At 37.0% G+C, this 17,267-nt stretch overlaps 2 protein-coding genes across 2 annotated transcripts; one reads left to right on the top strand and one right to left on the bottom strand.

The window, feature by feature from the left end:
* Window positions 1-947: 947 nt before the first annotated feature.
* LOC101311999 (protein ECERIFERUM 1-like) lies at window positions 948-4,734 on the top strand. Its single transcript, XM_004307232.1, has 10 exons — window positions 948-1,016; window positions 1,121-1,344; window positions 1,466-1,698; window positions 2,411-2,630; window positions 2,755-3,130; window positions 3,228-3,335; window positions 3,781-3,981; window positions 4,084-4,179; window positions 4,286-4,459; window positions 4,542-4,734. Exons 1-10 carry the CDS (start codon window positions 957-959, stop codon window positions 4,719-4,721), a joined length of 1,872 nt encoding a protein of 623 aa, XP_004307280.1. The 5' UTR covers window positions 948-956; the 3' UTR covers window positions 4,722-4,734.
* Window positions 4,735-5,665: 931 nt separating this feature from the next.
* LOC101311705 lies at window positions 5,666-16,034 on the bottom strand. Its single transcript, XM_004307231.1, has 13 exons — window positions 15,494-16,034; window positions 15,310-15,387; window positions 14,663-14,820; window positions 14,255-14,330; window positions 11,992-12,059; window positions 11,565-11,814; window positions 11,184-11,318; window positions 10,975-11,081; window positions 10,814-10,867; window positions 10,625-10,708; window positions 6,544-6,707; window positions 6,168-6,312; window positions 5,666-6,047 (listed from the first exon to the last, which is right to left on the bottom strand). Exons 1-12 carry the CDS (start codon window positions 15,792-15,794, stop codon window positions 6,174-6,176), a joined length of 1,614 nt encoding a protein of 537 aa, XP_004307279.1. The 5' UTR covers window positions 15,795-16,034; the 3' UTR covers window positions 5,666-6,047; window positions 6,168-6,173.
* Window positions 16,035-17,267: the final 1,233 nt, after the last annotated feature.

The following is a 17,267-nucleotide window of genomic DNA, read 5'->3' as shown; positions in this document are numbered from 1 at the left end:
GGAGTACTTGTATCCTACAAATAGACAAACAATAATCAAAATTATTGTCAGATAAGAGTATCATAGTAAACTAAAAAGAAAATAGAAGTAAAATGGCAAGCTTTCTGTTAAAAAACAAAGAACTAATTTCAGTTTACCCCCATCAACTTTAGGTCGATCATCATGTTAGTCCTTCTTCTTTCAATTTATCAAAACACTCCTCAACTTCCAATTTTTACATCAGCCGCATGTGCAAACCTCCAATCTCCATCCAATTCATTTGTCAAGTGATGACTTGATATCAAGAAAAAGAAAAATAGACAAATTGCATTCAATTCCACCAAAATCACTAAGGTTAGGGGGTTGTGATGAGAACGAAAATATGTATCGATATGGGGGAAAAATGGTCCGAAAGGTAACTTTTAGAATTTGACTGTCTTTCTGATATCAAATCATCACTTGACAGAGGAATTGGATGGAGATTTGAGGTTTGGACATGCGCGGCTGATAAAAGTTGGGAGTTGATGGGTGTTTTTTGATAAAATTGAAAGAAGAATGATTAACATGATGATCGACCTAAAGTTGATGAGAGTAAACTGAAATTAGTCCTAAAACCAATTATGCATTTCCCGATCTAATTGCATTGCATGTCTCTTTCATGAGTAGTTGTTGCTTGAACAGATATATATTTCATCAATCAAATTAATTTCATCGCCTTTCCCACCGTCGTCTGCGTATCCCTAATGATTTTTAGAACACTGCATGGATGTAATGTGTCTATATAGATTAGTCGGTTCTATAATAAATTCGTCACCATCGATCTTCTTAACCCATAACCACTTGAATATGTGTCGACAAAATATCTACATCCGTAGCTACTTTCTTAGTCGTACGTAGCACATGCATCAAGTATTAGAACCTATAAAAGACCAAACCTGCAGGATGCTAATCAAGCCAACGGTAGCAAAGATCGAAAAATGGCTTCCAATCCTGGAATTCTGACTGAATGGCCATGGACACGTCTTGGAAGCTTTAAGGTCTCTCTTCGTGTTTTTGTTTATTCCGACAGATGTTTATTTACATTTCATATATTCAAGTGTGTACTAAATCTGTAGAATTTGGTTCCTGTGTGCTGCTGCAGTACGTGGTGGTGGCTCCCTTCGCGATACACAGCACATATTCATTCATTGTTAACGAATGGGAAGACAAAGATCTGTCTTACTTCCTCATATTTCCATACATGTTGTTTAGGATGCTGCACAACCAGCTATGGATCTCTCTTTCTCGATATCGAACCTCCAAGGGCAGCGGCCGGATCATCGACAAGGGCCTTGAGTTCGAACAAGTTGACAGAGAAAGAAACTGGTCTGTACTGCAGGGTTAAGGCTTTGGCTAGGGTTTACTTAGCTAGAGAGATTAACGAAATAACGTTTTTCTGGGTTTTACGTATTATTAACTATGATTGTTTCTTGTTTTTATTGAACAGGGATGACCAAATTATATTCAATGCAATATTGTTCTACATAGGGAGAATGCGGCTGGACGGAGGTCGAAACGTACCACTGTGGAGAGCAGATGGATTCGTCATAACATTTCTGCTTCATGCTGGTCCGGTGGAGTTTCTCTACTACTGGCTGCATAGAGCTCTGCACCACCATTACCTTTACTCTCGCTACCATTCTCACCACCATTCCTCCATTGTCACTGAGCCAATTACTTGTAAGACCTAGTTCCATCCACCATATATACACACGTATTTTTTTTTTTTAATTAGATAATTATGTACTTGTATCATCGAGATAGTTCTAGAATAGTAATCATATTACATCGTCATCACTTAATTGTGATTTATGTGTGATAAAATTTAATTGTCGACAAAGGAGGGGATGGGTAGGTAAAGACAGTGATTTGTACGCTTCAATACCCTATTTTCTAATGTTTCATGTTTAATTTAGATACAAGATATATAACCTTTATATGAACTATGAAGATTTAGTTATGAAATATATATCTGGCATGGTTCTTTTTACCATACACAAAAAAAATCTTAGGTAGCAATGTCTTTACCATGTACGTTCAATATATATCAGAGTTATCTATGTTTTTTAATGTGTAATACTCATAATACCTATTACATGTGTTCCTATTAGTCGGATGTACAGCCACATGATATGTTTGCACCACATAAAAATCTATCAGGTGTAAACTCCCATAATTTGAGTTGAAAATAGAAATTAATGATCGATTCTGATAATTTAATTATATCGGAGAAGAAAAGTACGTATCATATTTACATATATGTACTAACCTAATGACTTTTATATATTGAGAGAGCGAGGTGGATCGTTTTTATTCACTTTTATTTTAAACTAATAAAAGCATAATTTCAACCCAAAAATTTGACAAGAATTGATCTTTTGTATCATTGCAGCTGTAATTCACCCATTTGGGGAGCACATAGCATATTTCATCCTTTTCGCAATACCCATGATGACAATGGCGTTGACGAGAACAGCCTCAATCATAACCTTTGCAGTTTATATTACTTACATTGACGCTATGAACAACATGGGACACTGCAACTTCGAGCTCATTCCAAAATGGATCTTCTCTCTTATTCCTCCACTCAAATATTTCATGTATACACCATCGTAAGTATTCTTTACTCTTGCATCAGATCTTGATACTTTCAGAATACTGATGTGAAGAGCTAGTCTACCATTGATTTATATCGAAACCTAAATATACCTAAGCGGAACCTGATGATATATGCAGGTATCACTCTTTGCATCACACCCTATTTCGGACCAATTACTGCCTCTTCATGCCAATCTATGACTACATGTATGGCACCATGGAAAAGACCAGTGATGAACTGCATGAATCTTCACTCAAAAGAAAAGATGAAGCTCCGGATGTCTTGCATTTAACCCATCTTACAACACCCGACTCCATCTATCAACTTCCGCTCGGATTTGCTTCCTTGGCCTCTAAACCGCACACTTCAACGTGGTACTTGTGGTTGATGTGGCCAGTCACATTTTGGTCGATGATGCTCACTTGGATTTATGGTCGCACATTTGTGGTCGAGAGGCAGCGATTTAATAAACTCAAAATACAAACTTGGGCGATCCCAAAATACAATTTGCAAGTGAGATTTGCAGTAAACTTCAAGTTTGTTTTCTCTATTGATATCTGGTTGATTGATGTCATTTCTAAATCAATTGATGTATATTTATGACTTGCAGTACTTCATGCCATGGCAAAATGAAGCTATCAACAGTTTGATTGAGGACGCTATACTTGAAGCAGAGGAAAAAGGTGTCAAAGTCGTAAGTTTGGGGCTCTTAAACCAGGCAAGTCTCTAGTTTACTGATTATCACAATTTGATTATGTTAGCTTTTTGTATTCTGGGAAGAAAAATACTAATCGTCACAATATCACAGATTTATTTCTTATTAAAAGATAAAAAAGGGAAAAAAAAAAAGGGAACTCTACATATGTGTTATAGTGGATCCACACTAATTTGTCATGATGAACTGTACCTCAATACCAAGTGCTACGTTGGATCCAAAATTCAAAGCAAGCTAGAGTAGGTGGGTGATATGCAATATAAGTTGCCACGTAGTTTAACCTTTATGTAGTTCTTAAAAATGTGGTTTATCTAGCATTGTTCTAATCAGAAAAGTTAAATTTGAGGGTGTCTTGGTTTCAAGGTTTATTCTGCACAAATCTAATTATTGAGTCATTTAAATGAGAAATAACTTCATGAAAAAATGATTATAAATTTTTGAATTGCAGGCTGAGGAGCTGAATAGATATGGCGGTCTATATACTCGGAGATATCCTCAGCTGAAAGTGAAGCTAGTGGATGGAAGTAGCTTAGCTGCTGCTGTAATCCTCAACAACATACCAAAAGAGACAACCCAAGTTGTTCTTACAGGCAACTTTACAAAGGTTGCTTATGCTATTGCATTTGCTTTGAGCCAGAGAGGCATTGAGGTACATATTTGTTACATATATTTGACATCATAACTCTAATCGAAGCCAATAAGAAGAATATGTTGATCTGTTTTTCGTTCCTATATATCTTCAAAACTTTAGGTAGCTACAATATACAAGGATGAGTATTTGAAGCTCACCAAATCGTTAAGTGCTACTAAGAGTACGGTGGTTCTTGCAAAAGGCTCTGCTTCAAAGGTATATATACTCGCTACAATATTCTCATTTAACTGAGACAACTTTTACCCCTCAGTGTAGGTTTTATATTTTCTAGTCGATCAATATTCAAATTTACTATATGCAGATTTGGTTAGTGGGAGATGGATTGAGTAAACAAACACAGCTACAAGCACCAAAAGGAACAATCTTTGTTCCTTTTACCCAATTCCCCCTAAAAGAGCTGCGCAGGGACTGCTTCTACCATTGCCCTCCAGCAATGAAGATCCCTAAGTCTATTGAGAATGTGTACTCGTGTGAGGTAAGTTATAGTAATTTTCCAGTTACTCAACTTTTAAGTTCATAATTTTTCGGAATTTAACTAGTTACGTTTTGATATATAGAACTGGTTGCCGAGAAGGGTGATGAGCGCATGGCGCATAGCCGGAATAGTGCATGCCTCGGAAGGTTGGAATGAACATGAGTGTGGATACGCCATGTCCGACATTGACAAGGTCTGGGAAGCTACTCTTCGACTTGGCTTTCAGCCTTTGATCCCCAATGCTACAGCAAACAAATCTTAAGTCCTCGTCTCTTCAACAATATGTATTACATATATGTAATCTCTTATTTAATTTGTTGTGATTTCTTTGTGTTTAGAGCCATCATATATATATAGAGACAGTTTGTAACTTTGTATTCAGTATATAAAACATTTCCTTGAAGAATACAGCCCCAGAGTAATATAATAGGGTTTGTTGTTCAAGGATGAAGCTTTAAGAAATTCTTTTTATTAGAAGTTCAAGGATCACTTCTAACAAGAACTCGTAGAAATTCACATGTTAAAGCATGAAGATTGAGATTTAGGGATTATGCATGTTTGGTAAATTTGTGTTAATTAAACTGAACAAACCAAAGACGACAACTGATCACTTCTAACCTTCTATGCTATTAATATTGAACTTAATTCTATCCCAACCTACAAGTAAAAAATTGGCTATAGGTATAATACCGAGTGAAGTAGATAACATAGTGCAATACAAGTATATAGCTCTCATAACAAAGGTGGGAAAGTGAAAGAACAACAGTATTACATACAATGCTAATTATTGGTAGCATAGCAAAATATATGACATGTTTAAGTCAAGGAGGATACTTGAGCTGCGTATATATAGTAACTCCTATTGTACGTAGTCAGAACTCAGGACACACCTTCAGGTACTATTCAATGTCTTGATCTGAAGGGAGCCATGCGCATATACTAGTCTCAGAAGATGGCTCAATCCGACTACATAGGTGTCTGGAAATGCTAAGGTGGTCAAGGAAGGCTACCCTCAAGACTCTTTGTTCAGTTGTTGAATGGAAAACCAACCTCCCCAACCCAAGTGGAGACGGCAGTAAAAACTAAAATTGGTGTGTTTTGAGCAAAAATATGAACGTCCATGCTGAGTTGCGAGTACAAAATCCCATTGTTAAATCAAATGGCCTCACTGCTACAATGTTGTCCAATATTGTGTTAGAGGCAACAAATTTGTAGAGTAGGTGTGGATTTTCCTTTTTTTTTTCCCCCATCTGTTTCAATGAATAACAAACGCCTATCTTCACAGAATGTACAACCCGTTTCAACACCATGAAACTTTATATCACGGGAAAATAAAATTAACAAATATAAATCAATGATGCTACACATTTTGGTGTATAGACCTATGCTAAATCCGCTCTGTAACATCTCTTAGTCCACATCTCTGTCCCCTCTGCCCTTCAAGCTTTCTTTTCAGCATTCACTCGACTATTTCTCCAGAGGAACAGATAGCTGTGTAGCCACAACGGCTAGATAGCTAAAAGATGCTGATCCACAATTTGAAATCGAGATCGAGGCTTGGTATTTCAGACAACGCAATTACATCAGCCTGCATAGAAAAGGAGAGATGGATATTATTACAAAGACTGGTGGTTTCCAAGTAATACGTATACGGCATCCCACCATTGAGGCTTATGTGACTACTTAAATTCATGTCATATTTGTTTACCTCTGATTATGCACCAACTATTCCGAGCAGAGACTTCTCATTTCGTGACTGACCATTAGGTCCCACACCTGGAGGTGCATGAACAACGATAGGAAGAACCCACTCACTTTTGTCTCTTCCCTCTACAAGAAGAGGATGATCGTACCTGGATATCAAAACATCACAGTTGTCAGAAAATCAAGGATATTAGAACAGCTAAATTAGCACCATTAGAAGTAGATGACAAACACCCAATAACCTTTTCAAAGTGTAAAACCCTGAGTACAACAAAGAATTTATCAAATTAAAACCCAAACGAGAACTTATTGTGACAAATAACCTCTTGCACATTATACTTTGGTTAAGAAGGTTATAGATGATGCTATATTTGCAGTACCTGGTCCAGTCAACATTCTTTGGAGTGGTAAAAAATTCAAACCGAAGGACCCATTTTATAGATACATGAGGAGTGGAAAAAGACATAGGCCCATCCATAGGAATGGAAAAGAGAAAACTTGTCTGCACTAAATCAGCAACAACCTCGTAATGATCACTCTGAACCTACAAAAGATAAGAACACATATGACACACGGCAGAAAAGTAAAGCATTAAAATGAACTGTAAAAAGCCATCAGCCTTTCATAACCGTAACATTCCCCTCATCACTCTGAGTCACTGAGAAATTAAATAAACTAGGATTAATAAATTGAAGCAATGTAATTTCAAAACAAACATGCCAAGGACTACAACATAACCTTATAATCGTATTCAAACTACATCATGTGACTGACAGAAATTTACAACGAAAGAAGCAGCGAAGTAACGAGACTGACCACATTACCAGTAATCTTCTACAAAATCAGATACGGGGACATTACAAGGTGAATTAGCGTGCATTTACAGTCGATCCAGTCATGCTTTTTCAATTCTTTTTTTATATTATTAGTATTATAAGGAATCAGCATGACAAGCATGACACAACAAGGTGCCCACAGAGTCCACAAAAAGAAGACAGATAGGCTAAACTGCCAAACTAGCCTAGACAGAGAAACCTACACTGCATGAGGATTGAGGACAACTGAGGGGTTTTTTGTTTAAGGTCTTAGAACTTAAAAGGGTGGCAAAGGTGATACTCTGTGGGGAATGGGAGCTGAAGTTAATCAGACTGGGATTGAAGAGAGAAAGGAATTTCGGGTCTGCAATTACACCAGAAGGGTTCTTGCAATTGCCACATGACTTTTCACAAATTACTCAGCAATCTTCTTCACCATTTCCAGCATAATGGTTCTCATAGACTACTGAATGTATCAGAAACAGACCCATTACCCATATAAACAAGTTCTAGTAATTCCAATAGTCAAATCATTAAGGATCCGACATAAATGCCCTGTAAAACTAAAAACATGCATCTTAAATGAAACATCCAGAAGACATGAAAACTCTTCAGAAGCTAGAAGACTAGCAAATCTAAATGATTACGGCCTCTTCTAATTTTTATCTCTCTAAGTCCATAATTGATCTCCATTAACTGTCCCACTTGGCCTCTGGGGGCGAATCGAAGCTCATGTACAGCTCATAAAGAGTAGGGCAAATCTACTCTTCTATATCCAGGTACAATCTGAAAAGGCGATGGGTTGGAAGGGATAGAGAGGTGGTATTCAACTCTTTATAAAAGGTTGATGGGTAGGCAATGGTGGTTTTGTCATACAGTTGGGGAACACAGCTTTATGTATTCCTTTGTTCATGGTATCTGATGGCGTAAGGTCAAAAGTAATGGTTGAACTGGTTCCGAAGTTTAAAGAATGTCCAAAGCATATGCATAGCTACAGATACTCTTGGCCACCAAAAGAAACCCGTATAAAAATAAAAAACAGAACAAAAATTGTTTCTTTCCTCCATAATCACTAGCGACACATTCTGCAACATGGGAGTCCTTCTATCATTCAGTTCTGCTCAGTTCTCTCTTGAGGTTCTTCAGCCCTAAAGCATCTTCAGGCTGTTCTTGAGAGCTTCATCTTGTCACTAACACTTCTTCATGTAATCATTCAAAAACATTCCTAACGTCCCCATAATAACCACATATCTTCAAATTGTCATTCAGAAAATTACCAACCTGGGAGTTCTTTTATCATTCAGTTCTACTCAGTTCTCTCGAGGTTCTTCAGCCCTAAAGCATATTCAGGCTTGTTCCTGAGGGCCCCTCATCTTGTCACTAACACTTATTCAATAATTATCCAGCAAAATACCCAACGTCCCCATAACAAGCCATACTTCTTCAAATGGTCATTCAGAAAACGGAGCAGAAATTTGCAGTCCTTTTGTAGTTTTAAGTTTTAACTACTTTTATCTATTCATCAATATTTTTCTTCCAAAATTACCTCTCCATTTCTCTCTTTGACCGCGGCATACCCTGAGAAACATGTTTATTGGGGTAAAACTTAAGCGATTTAGGTAAACATGATTCCTGACCCGACAATCTGATTGAATGAACCCATATGTCATGGGTACATTCTCTATATGGCGGAGCTTCAGCTATATTGTATTAAGAGTTGTATGGGTATTGTATTCTTTCCTGCGCAGTACAAATTCAACACCAACCACAAACCTTAAGCTAATTAAGCTATGGCAGACCCAAACGAACCCATTTTCCCTTTTAAAAATAATCACCCATATACTGGAAAACCCATTTTCTTCTTTAGCTTCTTTGATTAAATTTCAAAGATTTGATTTGAACCCATCTGGTAGAAGCGAAAGGAGATGATCAGGGGGAGATAACGCGACCAAAATACAACATCGTTGCGGGGGAAGAAGCAGAAAATGGAAATAGATCCGGTGAGGGATGAAATAGTATAAGAGAAGGAAAAGGATGGAGAACGTTTTGAACCGATGATAGAGGACGAGACAAATAAATATAGGGGTAATTTAGTAAAATAAAGACAAGAGGAGTGCAGATTGTCAAAGTGGGAGTGCACATTTCAGCTCCCTCGGAAAATTACCAACCTCGCCATATCAAACCACACTTCTTTTGAACACCTTTTGGGCAACCTACTAGCTTTCAATGAAACATTCGAAACGCTCAAGATAGGTTCTTCCTGAGTGAAAATACAACACATCAGCAACTTCTCTAACCTAAAGTTTGAATCTTTTCCTATCAAAACCTAAACCCTTATATTGCGGCAGGTCTTCGAATATCAAACTTTAAATCTCATTCTAAGCCCTATTTCCTTGTTGGTCAGACCTCACTCCAAGTACTAGTGCCAAATTGATATGACCCTCTTTTCGTTAAACAGTTACTTATTGAATCCTATACAGCCTCGAAGAAAACCACACAACACAACCATGCCTTGAACAGACCACGTAATTGATATTTTTGCCATCAAGAAATTTTAGATACAAAGTCATCTACAGTGCTAGGGAATAGTGTTAACGGACTCTCGCGGTCTCCCTTTCCTAGTAACTGGTAAGCACATACAAAGACCAACTTGCAAGTCAAGAAAGCACTTGCATATATGTTGGATACTTTTAAAGAGTAAAGAGTAAAGACCAAGTATAGGAACACACCTTAAACAGAAAACAAAACAAAACAAAATTATAAACAGGAAAACCTAGAAAAAGCATACTATAAAGACTAAAAGTGCTGAAAGTAAAACTGTGCCCTATATCTGCAAACAATTTAGTCTACCAAGGCTAATAAGTTAAGATAAAAAGAATGAAATAAAACATTGTTTTAAGCTGACACCAAAGGAAAAAAGTCTTGCCTATTCAGAAACATGTAGATTTTTAGCATGAGAAGAAGATTTCTTCAAACTTGTTAAGTTACACAGACATGCCACGTAGGATGACATGTCTAGAGAACTACTAACAACCAAACAACTATGAAGAAATATATGAACTGTTTTATCCTCCCCACCACACAACCTCCAGTACAAGAATAGCAAAAAATGAAATTTCATTGAACAGGATCTCAACCCACAAAGCCTTGCCCCCTGCTTCCTATTTCTCTTGAAAATCCTTCAAATTCTATTGATACAGTACTCAAAACCCCGCCATCACTCCATACATTTCATAGCGGCATATCACCACCCTTTTCCCCTCTGAAGTGTTTTTCTTCAATTGATGTCTGATCACCTATTTTCCTTCAATGTCCAATTACACTGAGTTTCTGTTTTAATTAACTTTGGCATGCAGTTACTACTCCTGAATTACTGATATACCCTGTTTATTATCTTTCAGGTTCATGTATATCCTGTGTCCCATAGACCCATAGCCATGTTCATAGTTTGCTAGGGTTTAGTGAACCACCTACTGCATGTAACTGTCATTACTACTCAATTGGGAAAAGGGTTAGATACCCACCCTTAACCATTTACAATTAAACCCACTACGTTCTTGCTTAACCGCCTCTTGTTTTGGACTAACTGACAATAAAAATATTTCATTAATCATTCAACTAACAGCTTAAAATCACAATCCCTTACCTTTGTAATTGTAGGGGAATTCTTCCGAGAAGGATGGACATATCGCCGACTAATGGTTTCTGAAGTCTCCAGTGTTATAGAAACCTGAAAAAGAGTCATCCCATGGAGCAATGATTAGCGATGACTATATAAATTATTAAATTTATGAATCATTGCAAATGATTTCTCAATTACTTATGATATCACTACCTCAAGGCATCTTCTAGCTCCTTCTTCATGAAAGAAAGTAAGAGTTCCACCAATCTGTATCCAAGGAAACTTGTTAAATATTCAAAGCCAGAACAACAAGAGAAAAAATATATATATATGAGGCAGGACAGGCAGAAGACACTATAAGAAAATGTCATTACCATATCACTGAAGTAATAATTAGAATCAGAATTTTTCGGGGAAAATCTAAGCAGAACTTTGTCGTCCAGCCGGATATTGTAAGACCTCCCTCGAATAAAGCCTTCTGCTGCAGAAAATATTTGCAGAAAGTAAGTTTTCCAGGACATGGTGCACAAATAGAAACCACAGAACTGAATATGTATAATAGTAAGTATGATAATTGATGTACATGCTAAGGTTTCAGCAGCACCAGCTGCTGGTGAAGTAGATGCTCTTGCTTCATCTTCTGAAGGAAGGGATTTTGTAAGTTTCTGCTGCCTGCTTGGAGAGCCAACAACAGAGGAATTTTTGGGCGATTTAAGATCTGCTTAAAGAAATTAATATGTCACTTAGAACAGCTACTCGTCTGACAATAAATAAAGAGAAAAACAAGATTCTTATTGATCAAAACATCTGGTAAAAAAATGCAATATTAATTGCATGAAATGACAGCAAGAGAAAACTATCACAATAACTCGGCCCCACGGTTGTAAATACAAAGATACCATTTTGGAAACAAGAAGTTCAATACATAAGCTACTTGAAAACTTTTCTTGGTCACATAACTCACCAGCACCAGTATCATACACGACTTCAGCAGCGGAGAGCAGTGGAAGTGCCAGATTTGAAGATAGACTTGTGCGTTCTCTTTCAAGATATGTATCCTTGTTTGAAGACCTAGCTGATTGCAATGATAATGAACTACCAAAGGTTCTGTTCATATGTTCTTTCATAGGATTGTAAGATGAAACGGATGAGATCTCATCCTTTGAGCTTTCATAGCCATCCTCAATCCCATCATATACATCATTTCCTTTTACCTGTCAGAGAAATTAGTTTTACATATCAAGGATAAGTTGATTGAAAAAAAACCTAATTTCAAAACTCCTACAGACAAGCATATTACTTACTCAAGTACTCTACGGATTATGCATTGCCTGGTAAAGGTAGAAACACAATTCCGAGTAAGACAGAAATAAAAAGGAATAAAAGCCTACCCATTCAGAGTCACCATCCATCTCTTTCCAATACATATCAATTTGCATGGTTGACGAAGGAACAATCCCTGAAAACATAGTTGACAATACATGTCAAAATATTTCTAACCTATCTGGAATCAAAACGAAGAAAAATAATTCCAAAATTATCAACATGAAGAAACTGCAAAGTCTACTGATTTTAGAATAGGTTACATCAAACTACTTAACAAAGACATAATTATATATCCCATACATTCCATACTGTTCTCAGGCCCACCTCTCTTCCACCATAAAAATTATGAAAACAATGACAACAACACAGAATTTCTGAGCAAAGGTATAAAGAAACTAACAGCCAAACAAAACAAGAGCTTCTAAATGGAAGAATATAGATTTCCTCAGATACAATAATAAGAATAAGTGCATCTTAATGTAAAAATCGAATACAGACAAATAGAATTGTGGATACACACTTTATACAGACAAATACTTTGGTCATATATACAGAAGATGTATTCGTGGATTTATACAACTAAAGAGAGAAGTATAAGCAATCACTATTTATAACACAACCCAGAATTTCTTTTATATCACTCAATCCTTAAACTTAGCTTTGACTTTTACATTCAAACTAAGATATGTATAGTAGACACTAATCCCTTGGGTGGATAAAAAAACTTATCAGCTATTAAACAATATCGTAGATAGAAAATCTGAGGCTTCTTCGTTCATTAGTCTTGCATTTTAAGTATATATCTGTTCAAATAGAAAATCCTTCTTCATTTGAAAGGTATATATTTTCTGAAGGAGAAAATGTAAAGGTACCAAGACATCTGTGTGAGCGGGCATCTGTTTGCACCTATACATGTACAAGGCTTACTCTTTTTTACATTTTACAAAAACAAACTATAGATCCATCACCAAAGTTATACAATAGAAGTGAACACAAGAGGTCCACAAACAACATGGAATATAAACACCAGAGACTAGACAGCGCAACACTACAAACTCTTAAATGAAGCAGATAAGAATCCCAAAGAAAATGAGCCTCGAGTATTCTTGCCCCACAGTCAATCATAATTTGATAAGTCCTGTAATTTCTAAATTCTACTGAAACAGAAACCCATAACTGCTAGGTATTTCACTCTAAGCCAAAGTTACTCTAACCCTACATCTCTGTATTCTTAAAAATTCATTCTATCTCTTTCCATCCAAAGCATCCAAATGACAGCTGGCACAAAACAACCCCATAGAACCGTAGACTTTTGGCATTAATGATACTAAATTATCAAGTCAAAGTTACGTGATTTCAACCTGTTTCCTCAATTAAGTTTAACTATATTTTTGTGCTCAAACTTGCAATCTGGAAATTCCAATTAATTCTTGATTCAATAGTATAAGTCATATATAGGCAACATCAAATCTATAAGCCTAAAATTTCATTTTTACAGCTACCAAGTATTAATTCATGTGATAGGAAAAGAAACACTCAAAACTTATCAACTAAGCAATAAAAGGAACAACGAATTTATGTCCTAGACTTTTACTTGTTTGAATGTAACAATCACAGAAGTTACAAATCTCAGACTATGTAGGTTTGTTTGGAACTTCGAAGCACATAAACTCTTCGAGGGCGTGTTTGTTATCACAAGAAGCAGTTGAAGAATGGGTTAAAATCTAAAAATTGAAGTCACCATTTCCTAAAAATGACTGTAGCCCATCAGTACCTAGACAACTCCAATTTCTGACAATAGCTTCATTTAAAGAATATGATGTACAGTACATGTCATTAAATATATCTAGAGGTTCCATCAGGCTCAAAAAAGAAAATAGGCCATTAACGGATGGTTTGATATGATCTAAGATGCAAAGGATACCAAATTCTACTACATCCTTCTAGCTTGATGTATGAGATATTCAATTTGGCCATCTCCTAAACAATGTTGTTCAAGTTAGGTTGATCATTCCATCAAGTTTAGACTAGACTACTAAATATGTTAATGGTTCTTCTAGTTTCATGAGCACAAGCCAAAAAAATATGCTGTTATTGAGTCATGTGAATGTGTCCGTTAAGTTGTTCAGCCAGATGATATATGTGAATGGTGCTTCGGACATACACCTTAAAACAATTAAATTATCAGGCTGACAGTATAAACTCCACAGATGATGATGAACCTAAAGAGTCATATTTGAGACAGCCATTGACTTTTACAAGTTTATAAGTCCTAGGTAAAAATTATAATAACAAAATTAAATAGAAATAAAAAGATGGAATACTAACCATCACTTTGACTTTCTTCTGCTCCCAAGCCACTGGTCTTCTGAGTGACCCATACTTGTAATGGAGTACGAGCTTCCTGAATGATTAAAGTTTACAAGGCTCAAAAAGCTAAAATGAGAATATATCACATCAATAAAAAGAGCTAGCTAGCATATATTTAGCGCAAGTGTCTTTCAACCAACACATTTCTAAGCAGGTGATTTTTGAATGAGTCCATTCTTATTATTGACTACTGCACAGTAACACCAGAGTGACTGGCAGCCCATTTGTTATTAATTAGGGTGACGTACGTGTAAAGCAATCCTACATCCTATGGGAAAAATATAATCAACATCAAACCAGAGCATAGCTCTATCACAGATGACACAATTCATGTTACATCCGTCAGAAAGAGTCAAGCAGACCAACCATTTCTGGAAAATCTTTAACTGACTCTCCACGAGAATGGGCATTCTCCAATATCAACCATTGTCCAGACATTGTACTTCGAACATAGTACATATACCGAATGGTAGCACCTTTGTATGACGGTGGTATAATGCTTGGAAGCACTGACCGTACCACATCTGCAGAATGTAGAGAATATTTATCAAAAACCAGATTTAGAGTTAACCATTTCCGATCTAAATCTCTTTCAATAAGCGCTAAAAGTTCCATGTACCAACCTCCCTAGGAAATAAAAGGGAATCAGGCAGCTCAATTGGTTCCTAAAATGTTATGATCAACAGATCAGGCTCATGTTACCACTTCTTCGACAACAATAAAGCACAAAGATAAAACCGTTTTTAGAAGAGGAATCTTGTTTATTGATCTGGCTCCATACTGTAGCTCACATTACCACCACCACTCTCCTTCCCTCTCTACTTTTCCTAAATCAAAATATCATCGAAAATTCGACAGCAAAAACACTACTCATTCTTACATAAAAACTCGGTTCAAGATTGATCATATCTCCATATACATCCTAACATCTACAAATCAAACCTACTTAACAAAAAACAAAAAGATCTTAATTTACGCATTCCAAATGCTTCGAAATCATAAATTCTACTCACATGATTTCGTGGCCCCTGGCGAAACAATTTGATTGGTAACCAATGCCGGTGTCGAGGCCTCCATGAACACATATTCACCTAAACGTCTCATGTAACAAAAAGAAATACACATACCGCAAATAAATTCCAAGCCACATTCAACCAGAACAAAAAAAACCAAATCACATTTCAATTTCCGGCTTACCTCTTCTCTGTCTAGATCCAGGCACAGGCTTCTGCGTAGCGAACCACTGCGAATCCAGTTTCTCAATCCCCTTAATCTCAAACCCTAACCGCTCGATCAGCAGCGAATACGCCATGTCGTCGCCATTGCGGCAGCAAGGGTTGGAAATCTCGACGGTGATGACGATTTGATCGCCGGGGCGGTAGACTTCGCGGTCGGTCTGGACCTTGAGAGTGGGCTGGAGCTCGGCGGCGGCTGCAGTATTGGCGGCGGTGGTGGAACCGAGGCCTCCGAATATAGCGGATAATCTGCGCGGCAACATTTCGGTTGACAACTCCAATTTTGTGGTGGGGTTAGATCTTGAGGAGAAGCGAGAGAGCTCTCAGAAGCTCATGGCTGGAGTGAGCGTGGAGGTTAGAGTGCGGATCGCGGTGAACGACGACGTTTTGGTAGCTCCATTTGCTGTTGTGTGAGTCTTGGTCTTCTTCTTCGTCGTCTGTTTTTGCTTTCGCGAATTTTTCAGTTGGGTAGATGCGAGCAGTATGTGTGCTTTTTATGTGTGTTTATATCGATTTTGCCATACAAGGGTAGATCTGCACTAGACTAGTGTGTATGTTGTTTTTATTGATTCATATAATTTCTTGCAAGTTTGTAATTTCTTGATAGTCTACAGATGATATTGAGAAGTAGAGAGGGCGATATAAAAACACTGAAAATAGAATGAGAAGCATCAACACATCTAAATCTAAGTTAAAATAAAAATAAACTATGAACAAATGTCATCAGATATTAGACAATACACTAGATAAGTATTTGGAACGTTGAACGTAATAGTAATACGTAACAACTAACAAGTAATATATTCACTTTAGAGGTTCACCCATCAAGATCGAAGAAGTTTGAAGGTGTCAGAAACTCAAACATTAGAAAATTAGCTCTCGAATAATAGATTTATAAACATGAGACCTAAATCTATAAGCAACAATAGCCTAGATGCTAAAACCCCCGAAGTCCAAATCCAAATTTAAATCCGACCTAGTTCTAAATTTGAATTATAAAAACAACTTAATTTAGCTCACAATGCACACTAGGTTGCAACCACGTCATAAGTCAATTTCAATCAGTACATTAATAAATGTAGCACTCAAGAACAAGATTCATGAACCTAGGTCTCATATCAAACAACAATTGCCTACAACCCAAATTCAAATATGACCAAGACCAAAAATTTTAATATGAAAAAAACATGTTTCCTAAACCCGAATTCAACCCACCATACACATTAAGGTTTCTGATTACAACGTTGTAACACCACAATCAAATCTTCAACACGTAGCAAAACATTTTCCGTCTGATCAAAACTCTCAAAATCAATAACTTATTCTTATTTGAGTAAAGAGATACGAGCAGAAAGTTAAGAAAAGATTGTTGAACTCACCAATGACTCATGTGTATGACATATATATATAGGAGAGGACGTCTCTCCGTTCTTCACAGTCTGGTGCCGACGATGGCGCTTCTCCACCCGAGCAGACACCAGAAGCATCCCTGTGAGCTTTCTCTTGCCGGTGGACTCATCGAATACTAGTTTGTAGCCGAGATCGATCTTGTCTGAAGTTTTGGGTAGAGGTTGTTGCCCAGACCTTCAAATCTAATCTCTATGGCCTTCATCTTCATGGTAAAGTCATCGGGGATGCCTCTGGTGTTCTCTCGGGTGGAGGAGCGTCGTCGTCAGCGTCGGATAGTGGAGAATGGAGGGACGTCCGCACAACCCTTACTGTGCGGACGTCATATA

Source organism: Fragaria vesca, linkage group LG7 (genome assembly GCF_000184155.1).
Source record: "Fragaria vesca subsp. vesca linkage group LG7, FraVesHawaii_1.0, whole genome shotgun sequence".
Lineage (NCBI taxonomy): Eukaryota > Viridiplantae > Streptophyta > Magnoliopsida > Rosales > Rosaceae > Fragaria > Fragaria vesca.
Note: the sequence above shows the minus strand (reverse complement) of the source record. Positions and strands in the feature narration are given on the sequence as shown.